The sequence below is a fragment of the Pagrus pagrus genome (assembly GCF_965226575.1).
Source record: "Pagrus pagrus genome assembly, chromosome: 15".
NCBI lineage: Eukaryota > Metazoa > Chordata > Actinopteri > Spariformes > Sparidae > Pagrus > Pagrus pagrus.
Window position 1 is genome coordinate 13,515,709 of NC_140199.1, and position 12,209 is coordinate 13,527,917.

General features: G+C 41.9%; 1 protein-coding gene across 3 annotated transcripts; it reads right to left on the reverse strand.

Moving 5' to 3' along the window:
- Window positions 1–467: 467 nt before the first annotated feature.
- Window positions 468–11,937, reverse strand: LOC311270164 (RING finger protein 122-like). 3 transcript variants are annotated; one of them, XM_084374899.1, is made up of 6 exons: window positions 11,448–11,937; window positions 6,848–7,016; window positions 5,013–5,055; window positions 4,860–4,901; window positions 3,831–3,913; window positions 468–3,127 (listed from the first exon to the last, which is right to left on the reverse strand). In XM_084374899.1, the coding sequence occupies exons 2-6, from the start codon at window positions 6,967–6,969 to the stop codon at window positions 3,007–3,009; spliced, it is 411 nt and encodes a 136-aa protein (XP_084231025.1). In that variant the 5' UTR covers window positions 6,970–7,016; window positions 11,448–11,937; the 3' UTR covers window positions 468–3,006. The 3 variants fall into 3 exon arrangements, with proteins under 3 accessions (XP_084231025.1, XP_084231024.1, XP_084231023.1); XM_084374898.1 differs by having other exon boundaries at window positions 6,860–7,016; window positions 10,945–11,937; XM_084374897.1 differs by having other exon boundaries at window positions 10,945–11,937.
- Between the last annotated feature and the right edge of the window lie 272 nt (window positions 11,938–12,209).

A 12,209-nucleotide genomic window follows, 5' to 3' on the forward strand; every position in this document is an offset into this window, starting at 1 on the left:
TTATGTGTCAAAAGTACAAGTAAAAATAAAATTTACATATATTAACATGTATGTATATACTGTATTCTTCGGGGTGGCTGATTATCCGCCTGGCCAATTACCGATATTAAGCATTTTTCTTCTTATCAGAGTCATTGTGTGTTTTTGTTATTATGATTTTAAAATGCACTACCTCCGTTCTTATGCAGCATGCATTTTGCAAAGAAGCTAGTCACTAGAATGATCTGATAAATGTTGTGATGGTGTTGCAACATTTGCCTTCAGTTGCAGTGGGGTGGAAGTATTAAGTAGCATAAAGATGAAAATACTCAAGAAAAGTACAGTACTTGAATAAATGTACTTAGTTACAGTCTACCACTGAGTAGCACGATTGTATAAACTTTGCATGTATTATAATGATAATATACAAATAAATAGTCAAGCGTAAACATGTAGCAAAACTAGAAAATAAAAGACTTGGATCCATATGACCTTATTAAAAACAGTGGTTATATTTTTTTTTTCTCTGAAGTCAGAAAATGTAAAAGCATTTACAATTTACACAGAACTCATGGTATATTACACGATACATACATACAGAAAATGGTGTTTATGGTGCTCCTCACTCAGATATGAAACCAGCTCAGACAGGCTCTTCATATCAGCGCAGTGAGTCTATTTATATCACTACAGTACAGAGCAGGTCTTCGACTCTGGGAGCTAAGATTTCATTGAAGAATGGTTGGTTTTAGCATCACTGACCCACAATACCTTCAGTGAAAACTTATAATACAAAACAGTTCCCTAAGAATAACTTAAATACATGTATACGTGTTATTTAAGTGGTTGAGTCAGTTGTAGCTGAACGGATGTAGTTGTGACAGCATGTAGTTGGCTTTTCTATCAAACCCACCAATGACTCATCTGTCTCGCCATTTAGGGCTTCGCTACCTTCAATCTGCTTGGCAACACAAGTATGGATGGATCTGACTGACTCAGAAACAATGGGAGATTTACAGACAAAATGCACCTACGCCTGCTTACATATGTCCTGTTGTGTTAAAAGTTTTCCACAACTGCACAGCTTTCGTCAAAGTCTCTGCATTTGCCATCAAATCTGGGGCAAAAATGAGCCAGAGAAGGGCCCGACGTCTTTAAAGCTGGTGTCTGATAGTTTAATGTTCTTCTTTCCAAGACTCCAGGCTGTTAAGTTGTGGTGACGGACGCATCGTTTTCATGTGGTGCTGCATGTCAGTTTTGGGTAAACTGAAAACGAGCAGACTGAAGTTTGCCACACAAACATTTCTCAGAGGCAGAGCTGCTTTGGAGGCAGAAATAATCTCTTTAGTTGGGTTACGGCATTAACATGCTGAACAATGGGAGACACAGAAATAGAAGACATAACTTTGTGTGTCTTATTGGATCCCATTTGCCACTCGAATGATTTCCCAAACAGCAGAATCTCCACACTCAGATAATGATACAAAAGACATCTTTTTGGTGACAATGCCATGATGTTGCTGTTGTATTGATGTCACATAAAGTACTGTAATAGACTTTTTTATCTTCCCCAGTTTCTTCCAGCCCAGTCACCAGAATAAAATGTTGGCATTTTACATGCTGTACCCCAGATATGTTCAAATCTCTACATTTAATTTGTATCATGTCAACATTTCTAGAATTGGTCTCATATCACATTCAGATGAAATGTTTATGAGCTGACTGTCACGTCAGGAGGAGGAGAGGATGACGTCAGGAAAATGAGCATAAAGAAACGTACACGGCCAACATTTATTCTGCTAACTGGGTCGGTTTCTCCCCAAAAGATAATCAAGTCATTCAGTGAACTCAAATTTCAGTGGGTGAAGCTAACTACTGTTTTCCTCAAGGCGAAGGAATTTATCAAACAGAAGCCCATTCATAAAGGCGAGCGGTAACATTCTTGCTCCCAAAAATGTGTAAGTAGCATTTGTGATCGTACGTTGTGCACTGTTGCTGACGGACGCAGTCTCTCATAATGACAATATATACAGCAAAGGTGAAACATTGGTATTTTTTGCCAAAATAAATGTACATGGCATCGACACAACATCTTTCATTCCATTGAGAGAGTTGCTGAGGATAGTGTGCTGTATAGTGCACTCAGTTTTTCTGCTGAATTTCTGTGAATGTTTTCTTTTGCATTGTTTTCCTTTAACATTAAAGAGGTCATATTATGCTTTTTTGGTTTTCTCCTGCACTGCCTGTAATGCCTGGTTTGGAGTCGAGCCTTTACTTCCATAACTTATGTGCGTCACTATGTAACAGGCGTTATATAAATATATATATTTATATATATATTATAAAATATATACAGGCGTACCACAGCCATGCTTACCAGCTGTAGCGGTGTCGTTTCGGATCAATTATAACGTCCTTGAATCACACTACCGTGCTCGGCATGACCCGCACTACTCTGCCTCTGATTGGCTACATCCTGCCTCTTAAGTAATGTGCATGTGCAACTCTCATCAGAGATTGAACAGAGGCGAGATGTCTCACTCCGTAGCTAAAACGGAGCGTTCAAGACACAGTGTGAAAACGGATGCTGAAGCAATGAACCATATGGGAAAAATAATGTGTTTTTGAAAATTAAACTATGTAAACCTATTCTAGTAGGACCCCCAAATAAAAGTATGAACCTGAAAATTAGCATAATATGACCTCTTTAAATGAATTTTAAAAAAATTGAGTGGCCTTTAGAGGATCTGCAGCTTTAAGGCACTTGTGCATTAGCTTAAGCATCTGAAAATTGCAGGATTTAGGCTTGATAGTTTGGCTAAATCTGCGATCATGAATGCTCTGCTACCTCTGTCTCAGAGTTATACAGTAATCTCCCCCCATATAATTCTCCAGGTAGATTCTTTGGCTGTGCACTTGAACCCAGACAATTATATGAGTAGCTCTGCCTCATCAAATGTTTGCATTGCTAAAACTACGATCTGTCGGACAGTGAAACAGGATGCTCTTTAGTGACAGGTGGCCCTCTCAGACCTCCAGGAGACTCTGTGGCCGCTCAGGTGCTTGCGGGGGGTCAGGTTGGAGGCGACAAATAGGCTTGTTGCACATCGGGCAGACGCTGCGGATCTCTAACCATTTGAGCAAACACCTGAGAGAAGGAGATAAATGAGAGACGTGTTAACTCTTTTTGTAATTTCAAAGGAAGACAAAGTACGCAAAGTTACACAGGTGGGTCGAGGCAGAAACTTAAGGAAGCAAAACAAGAAACAGAAGGTCTGAGGGTTTACTTAACAGTGGTAAAACAGGACTTAACAGACAGACATACAGGATATTTGCCCAGTTCACACAGGAACAGGTACTGGCGGTGATACAGGTAGAGAAATGTTGGTCACAAAGGCGAGCAAACCAGTCTGAAAACACTGTTGTCAGTGTCACACCTACGCTACGGGGCAAAACCAGGTCTCAGGTGCATAAATCATGCTCGTGTTTAAACCTGCAAGGACATATGTTGTCAAGAATTTGCTCGTCATTTTCTGCAGGACTCCCTGAAAAAGTTGCTCAACATCATTTTCTGAATTTTACCGCTACTCTGACTGCCTCCGCTGTTAAAGTCGAAGGCAGAAATCCATCATGAATTTATGACATTCCTTTCTCCAAGATTGTTTGCAATCTTCAGTCTCAAACATGATGTATGAGCTTGTAAACTGAGCTGCCTGATTGCAAACAGCTAAACAAATGAATCCATTTTGAAGATTTTTCAAGAGACGGTTGTGCATGTTAACAAGTACAGATCACATCATCAAATGATGCAAGAAAGTTTGATGATTACCAATCAAAGTCGTATAACTTACTTCTTGTGAAAAGCATGGGAACACGGGCACACTCCAAGCTCGTCCCGGCTGCGAAACTCTTCTAAACACACCGCACATGTTTGCTGAAAAGGGGGAAATGACAAGTTGTAAATTCAGTCCATGACCAACGCTCCTGTCACCTTAACTGTTTTCAGTTAATAAAGTATATCCTAATACAGTCCCTCAATTCAGGCATTATACAGCAGAAACACAAAACATCCAGTCAGCCTGGACACAATAATTATGTAGTATAGAACGGGGAGAAAGCATTAAGAAGTGTACTAAAGGCTACCGCATCATCATGGATCCTCCACCTGCCCTACTCCCCACACTCCCTTCACTACTCTCCACTAGTGTGTCCTCTCTACTGTTATATTCTGATGTGCAAAATATAAAATTGAACACACAATGTCGAAAGCCGGAAACCGAGTCAGCTTGCCTTCAAAACAAAATAAATGAACAAATAGCCAAACATATTGAGATTAATTCATGACTGTTATACATGATATTTCCTCCATTAGATAATTACACAAGTTTTTTCATTCTCTTTCTTACCCAGACTCAATAGAACCACTTTAAGAAATAAACCAAAAGGAAACACAGTAACTTAAAATCATTGTGTCATCCAGATTACATCCTATCCAAGTTTGATGAAGGCTTATGGACCTAGATTTTTGTTTGGTTGTGTGGTTATCCTCTGAACTTCAGTGACCGGAGTGACTCAGACGTTGATTGCATGTGCAGCCTGTAATCAACATCATGTACATGTATTACATTTAAGCTGTAATTGGACGACTTTGCCAACAGTAATGGTTAACATGGCCTCCCTGTTTTTTCAGCAAATTACAGATTTACTGAAGCTTGTTACAGGGGTAACTTTGTTGCTTAAAGATGATTTTGCTACATTTCAAGCAAGTCACTGCAGAGTTTTTCACAGTCACACACATTGTCCAGTTAGCATCGGTCATCTCCGTTCCTTTAAACTGCTTTATAACGGCGCACCTCCCATCCCCCCTATAATCAACTTACACCAAGCAGGCTCAGTTTCTTCCCCGCTCCTTTCAAAACAACCTGTTGACAAGAACAGATTTGTGAAAAAATGCATATAGTTCACCAGACAAGCAATTAATTAGTCTGAATTACAATCTGACACTCAAACAGGATATAGTCTTATCATATTACCTCGTTATAGCCGTACTGCTCTCTTGCACCCTGTCGCCTGAGCCTGTGAAGCACAAAAAAAGCAAATATTATAATGTGATTTAGAGTCATAGAAATTCTAATGTGTGCCTGGTGGCTCCATATCTGTCTTGCTGTGGACATGTCTTGACATGCTGCGTGAATCAGCTGAGATACTGCTTCAAGCAGTGCTGGAATTCACACAATGTCAGATTCAAGTAACAGCCTGTGCATCTACGCTCACCGTGAGTAGATCTATAAGACTTTCCAGGACATGCCCTCGTACGAGGATCCTGATGTTGTGTTCAGTGAAGTAGAATAAAATGTGTATTCAAATTTGAGACACACGCCTTTTTCGAACCTTCTTGGAAACGATAGATTTTTTACAGATGTTCTAGGCAAATCTGTTTTTAAAAGTCTTTCTGGCAGCCAAATAAGTTAACAAAGTATTACATTTCTTAGCCAAGATACAGCTCTGAACAGGTTTTTCCAGAAATCCTGGAAGCACACTGACCTACTCCTAACCTGTCTGTTATAGCCCTAAGCATCTCTTTTACCTTTGTGAACAGATAATCCAGTGGAGTGTTTCTGTGTGAGGCCTCTGCGTCAACTGCGTCAGCCATCACGATTTGTACATGTAAAACCAGCCCATAATACAACTTCTGGCTTCTGCTGGGCTGGTGGTTTCATGTGACTGATACCAACTGCCCCGAGCCAAGTGGTACAAGATGATGTCCAACTGGCAAGTCCAGCTATGGGTGAAGCGTGTGCTCACTGCTAAGACCACCGCCTTAAGTTTTGTTTTGTCACAAACTGTACTGAAGGTAGAAAATGTGTTCCCCCAGTGACCGGAGGATATAAACTTGCCTTTGCGCTATTTATATGTGTTTGTTAATCAGTTGGTTGAAAGCTGATGGCTACTAAAACTAAGGTGCTCGGCTGTTAAATTCAAATTTTAAAGTCATGCAGCCTATTGATATTTCAATCCTGATGCATTTTAATCGGAAGTATTTTGATTAACAATTTAATTTCTGTAAATGTCATAGATAAAAGCTATAGTCTAGATCTCTTGCTCTCCCCCACTGCAGATAAAAACAACAACCACAACCATCAAATGCCAAGAAGTTCAGGTATGCTCTGAAAGAAAAATACAGAATATTTCAAACTGTTGCACAAGTAGTTGAGGCAAGATGACAGAAAGTCGAAACGACCTGAGTTCTTCAGACCATAACTTTGGTATGCACTAAAGGTTAAAGATTAACGATCTGTTGTAGATGAATTTGACTGAATGATTTCAGTTTTTTAGCACAAGCCAAACACGAGAACAAATGTTGGCGATGTACATTTCTCCAAACCGCCGATATGTTGAAACTTGACATTTCTTCATGTTGCAACTTAATGTTTTTAATGTTGTCAATTTGATGTTGGGACAACGCTGTGCTTTTGGTCTCGTTACATTTAGATTAGATTTAGACAACACTTGTTAGGGGTTAGGTGAAGATCATGTTGTGGCCTAACTGGTTCTGTCGAGACAAACGCGGCCAGAAATTATGCCAGCGTCTCTAAAGAATGTCCACGCTGTTTCATGCTTACAAATTTTGAAATGCTATCTTGAAAAGTGGTCTCATCTTACTGCAACACCACCATGATCCCCTCCTCATGACGTGAAAGTCAGCTCATATGCATGCAATCTGAACGTGGTATGAATACAAATTTAAAGTATACACGGTTTGCAGAAACGTACAGTGCCAACAATCTCAACTGGCAACTGGAACATGCTAATACTGATTCAGTAGATCAGTCTGACAACTGTGTGAATCCTGTGCAGGAGTTCTTACTCAGCTTTGTACCTAAACAGGTAGCAGCAGAAGATGAGGCTGAGCATGAGGATGAAGAGGCCGATGCCCAGGATGATGATGTAGACGTTGAGCGGCAGGTGGAAGAGCTCTTCGGATGTCATCTTGCAGTGGGGGTCGACGCTCTGCAATCTAAGGTCACACAGACACCCTGAGAGGAAGAGACACATAAAGAAAGAGGTCACAGAATGGAGACAGGAGCAGAAGAAACCGCTAAATCAACGTGGTTAAGCTACCGGGAAGAATAAATCACATGGGAATAAGTGTACACCAGTACCAGCACAGTGCCATAGCAATCACCATCTTTTTTCACTGTAAGAAAATGCAGTATTTCCTCAGATTTATAGTCTTCTTCTTCTAGTTAGGATGAAAAAAGCTCTGAAACAGTATTTAGAAAGAGGCATCTGAACTATGCATTGAAAATGCGTTTATACCAGTTCATATATTAAGGCATACTTGTGTGGAGGCGGATCAAGAGTCAATTCAAACTTCCCACAGAGTTAAGTGTTCACTATTTTGACAACTGGCAATCGGACCGCATCATGTCCGTCATATTAACATGTAATATTTCACAGTGTTTTGAGTTGACTCTGTCTTGACACAAAGAACAAGGCACTCGTGAACATGGCCTGCTGTTGGTAATCATGCAAATACACATTCATGTTTTCAAATGTATTTTGAAAATGTATGAAAATGTCATTTTAAATGCCAACAGGAAACAAAGCTTCAGTCAGTCAATTCACATGTAAGGCATGCAGCCGTCATCACACGGCATTTAGAAAGTCAGCATGAACTACAAAGAAAAACTGGATGACTTTCCACACAAAGTGCTTAAAGAGTGTTTTACACATGACATTTAAAGACTGAACCCATTTGAAAGCATTCATAGATTGAGCCACATTGTTTATTGCTTGGAATGATCTTAGCATAAATGTTTTGCAAAAGTTTGTAGTGGTGTGGGTGAGCTTTCATTGTTTCATTTCTCTATGAATTATCTGATTATCGAGCTGTTTGGGTGCCCAAGACAAAGAAGCAGTACCAAACCTGAGAACTCACTCTCGTTGCTGGGACTGACTTACACACTCAAAACTGGGTCGACCACAACTTTGACAGTTTATTTTTGCCTTTCAACTTAATTTCTTAGGTTAGAATTACGCAATTGATCAAATCACTAAATGTAATGTGACGGTTTTCACTCTTAGCGACGAACCCACAGATTCTTATCACCCAGTTCTGCAGTTCCACTCAACTCTGCAGAGCATTTTAGCCTTTATCAGCGCAATGTTTTGGTTTTAAAGTCGCCACTTTTAGTTCAGTTTCCCCACTCTTCTCAACTTTGTTTCCAGCCACAGCAGGAAGCTGTTTTTAGCTAAAAAAACCTTGATGAACCCACTGTACATACCTACCCAGCAACAAACAGCAGACAGACAGAATTAGCTACTAGCTGGTAAACATAGTGGACCATTTAGCAGCTAAAAAGCTAATTATTTTTTCTCAGGAGTTGCTGGAGAACAAAAGACCTGGAATATTTTCTGTATTCTGTTTGTCTTCTTGGAATGAGGTATGACAGCCCGCTAATGGGTCCTTGCCAGTGTGTTTCCATGGTCCACATATGTCTTCACATCAGTCATATGCCACACATGGATGTCTGATGTCTGACAATCCCATACTTCCCCTGTGTCCTCCTCCTAAGGATATGGGGTAAGACTTTAGGCGGCATATGTGTGCACGTTTCGGTGTAACTTGTAAGGCCTGGCACACGCCACGCTGCAACTGTAAAGACTCGTGTTTCAAATTGCAATGTAATACTGCTTACTAGGTTTCTTGAGCGACAAAAGTTTTTTGACCATTGAGGTAAAGTTTAGATAAGGTTATTTGTAGAATCGCGTAATAACAGACGTTGAGGTGCATCATTTTCTAATTCTGTTTAAGACTGAATAAGAGAGAGCTGTGTAGAGAAAATAACTTTTGACTATTTTTTCCTGCTGATATATTTAAACTGCAGCACTGAACTACTTTTTGTTATTTGCTCAAAAGGGTTTCATCGAAGCGCCTGCCAAATAAGTGTAATTTAATGTAATATAAAATCAGAATGGCATAAATCTACAGCAATTAGGATCAAACTGAGTTACCATCTATTAAGGGAGAAGTTCACTGGTGATTTATATCCTCATGACATTCAGTGGTTTTATCAAGGGAGAAATCTTACACATATTAACAAAGTTCATAGATCCCACAGCAAAAGCACCTCTCCAACACTGCAAAGCCCTTTCATGTGAACTTTTACAACCATCCTTGCGTCACACAGGAATGTGTTCCACTTGCTTCTTGGCCGAAGACTAGTCACTCGCTGTAGTTTGAGCTCGGAGAGAAAGAAGTGATTTCAGCCTGAGGGGCTTGAACCGGGCACTTTTCATTCCACATGATGCATGCGAGCCTTAAACAGCTGTAGTTAACTATTTCTTAAGGTCAAGTGCCGCAACTTAGCACACTGCGGCGGTGACCTCATGGTTCAGAAGTCATTCTTTAATAGACAAGGGGTCACAGCAGGACAGTGTGAGTGGTTTTAGGGGAGGGTTTGAGAGAAGGTTTGGGTGAAGGAGGAGGCAGCTGTAATCTAAGCACGATGTGAGTAAATCATTGATAGTGGAGCGCTAAAAGGTAGGCCACTGTGCAAATGTATGCAGTCTGGACAGGACTGTACCTGAACACTGTTAAAAAGAAAAAACAGCTTTGGTTTCTACGTGTAAACGATCAAGTAGTAAGTTTGTGTGGAAAGTCCCTCATAAGTTTTAAATTTAAAATCAACTAGTACGATTAAAGACGGGCCAATAAAAACAATCAAATATGTAAGCAGGCAGCTTTAACGTAAGTTAACGTAACAGTTTCACTGGTCTGGCGTCTGTTAATTCTGTTAGCTGTCACACCTGGCAGTTACTTTGTGTAAATATTTAGTAACCTCTACGTGCGAAACAGTAGTTACCTGGCTGCAACTGCAGTTCTTTGAGTACACACATCAGCCATGACGGGTTTTGCCATCAAGCCTTTGGTGAACACACAGCCAGCAGGAGTTGCGGCAGAGAAAACATTAGGATGAGAGGCCAGAGATGGACGAGCATCAGATATCAACCTTAATTCACCTCACCTGGACAAGGTGGAGGGAAAATAGAAGCAACCCCATCCCCCAAACAGCCTGTGTGTAAGGGTAGCAAGGTGAAAGTGCTGAGGTCGCTCTTTACTGGTGAAATGAGGCATGGCAGTAGGAGTGATAGTGGCTGAGGAAGACTGCAAGCATCTGGCACTGTCTCCCAGTGAGAAGAAGCAACCCTATCCCAGCTGTGCCAAGCCCATGTATTAGCACAGAAAAACAGCCTGTGCTTCAGTGTAGTACAATAAGTTGTCATTTGTGGACAAGCGCAGAAGAAGAGTCTGAAGCTGACGTGGGTATCCTACTCGGCTCTGATGACCCAAACACCTGGGGCAGTAAAATAAAGCAAAGCCTCGGTGGTCTGAACATAGTTTGCCTTTATCACTGTTGAGTGAGCCAGAAGTACACTCCAACAACTGGGAAATAGCAAACACAAGACCGTGAGCTTGCAAGGTAAGCTCTTAAGCAAATGCTAGCAACTCATATAGGTGTAGCTACAGCTGGCCAGCCTGAGCGGCACAAGCCTAGCAGTTTGCAGGAGTGTCATCTAACGATAGCACTGGGACCACAGCTAGTCAGCCATTTCACTGCCATCACTGGGCGATATGCCCTACATGCTTAAAATTAGTTTGCATGTACTTGCCTGTATGTTTTTTATTACAGTAGTGCATTCAAATGGACCTGCTTTCTGCGTGCCGGTGCTCCACCACATGCAGTTGGTGCCCTTTTTAATTTTTTTCACCCCTGGCCCTCAGACAGCCTGAGTACGGCACTGGTGAAGACTGTTAGAGGGCAGAGCACATATGAAATATAACCAGTTTGGGTGGTGCAACTTAACTTAGTGATGCATAAATATCCACTTGCTAAACAAATCATTACTAGGCTAAGTCTGAACTTGAGGAAATGGTGCAACCGGCTCCAGAGGACTTACCTTTACACCACGGGACGGGACGCATCAAATGTGAGAATGTGTGGTTGGCAGACCCAGAAGATCTTTGGGGTCGTGACCTCTCCAATATAACAAAGTCTGGTCTCCACAGTAGAGGGAGCTTTGACCTCCACGTCCACTACTTTTTAGGATCAGACTAGTTGATCCTGATAGTTGATAGAGTGGATGTGAAGTGAGGAAATCCTTGTGGTCTGGGGGTTAGCAGACCCCAGTTCCTCAAGAAGACATGAGGCCCATCTGAACAGTGAAACCTCAGTCTGCATACACGATACAAACATCCACTTCAATTGAGAGTTAGTATGCCCAAAATCTGGAAGTGTATCAGGGAAAGAAATGGAAGTATTCCTGAGTTATCCTCACTGAAGGACAAAGAAAACAGTCCTGGAGGTGAACCTGTGTGCCTTGTGGACAAAAAGACACCAATATAACTGACAGTATGGGGAAATATACTCCTACAAATCCCATCCAACACTCTGGTTATGTACCTCTGGCCGAGCGCAGTCCTCGCTTTTTTGTTTTGTCTCCTCTTCAAAACATTGTCACGAGTCTCTCCTTCCCTTCCTCCTCTTCTTTTCCCTTCTCCCTCCTCTGCCCTCTCCTTTTAGATCTCCACGTCGCCTTCCTCCTCTCAGGCTGTGAAAACCTGCTGTGGCAGGAGAGACAAAGGGAAGGACATGGATGGGTTTCCCGGCAGCACAGCCAGCCAGGCAGGCAGTGAGGCAGGCAGTGAGGCAGGCAGGCAGGCAGCCTCAGTGTTCCTGTGGAAAGCAGCGTCTCATGTCTTCCCCTGCCTCTCTGCTCTGAACAAAGAACACAAGGAGGTATACAGTATAACACAGGAGGACAATTCAGCTAATGTTAATTCAGATCCAGGCTCTCCTCCCTTCTCCTGTGTTTTCTTCTCACAGTCACTCTCCTCCTCTCTCCTTCCTCGTCTCTCTCTTCTCCACTTCTCGTCTACAGCCCTCAGTTTGTAAACAGATCCCTGCTCATGTGATTCGCTGTCTGCAACGCAGCTCTGCTTTCACCGCCCCCTCCTTCCTTCTTCCTCCCTCCCTCCCTCCTCCCTCCCCGCCTTCCTGCCCACCCTCCCTTTACCTCTCGCCCCTCTGGGTTTTTCCTTCTACCCCCCTTCCTTTGCAGCTGCAAGCTATTATTGAAGTAGCTGCAGAGCAGATGGCAGACCAGCAGATGTGGAAATAGGTGTGGAGAGAGGCTGTGATATGATAGCTGTGTGGTAGTTTGAT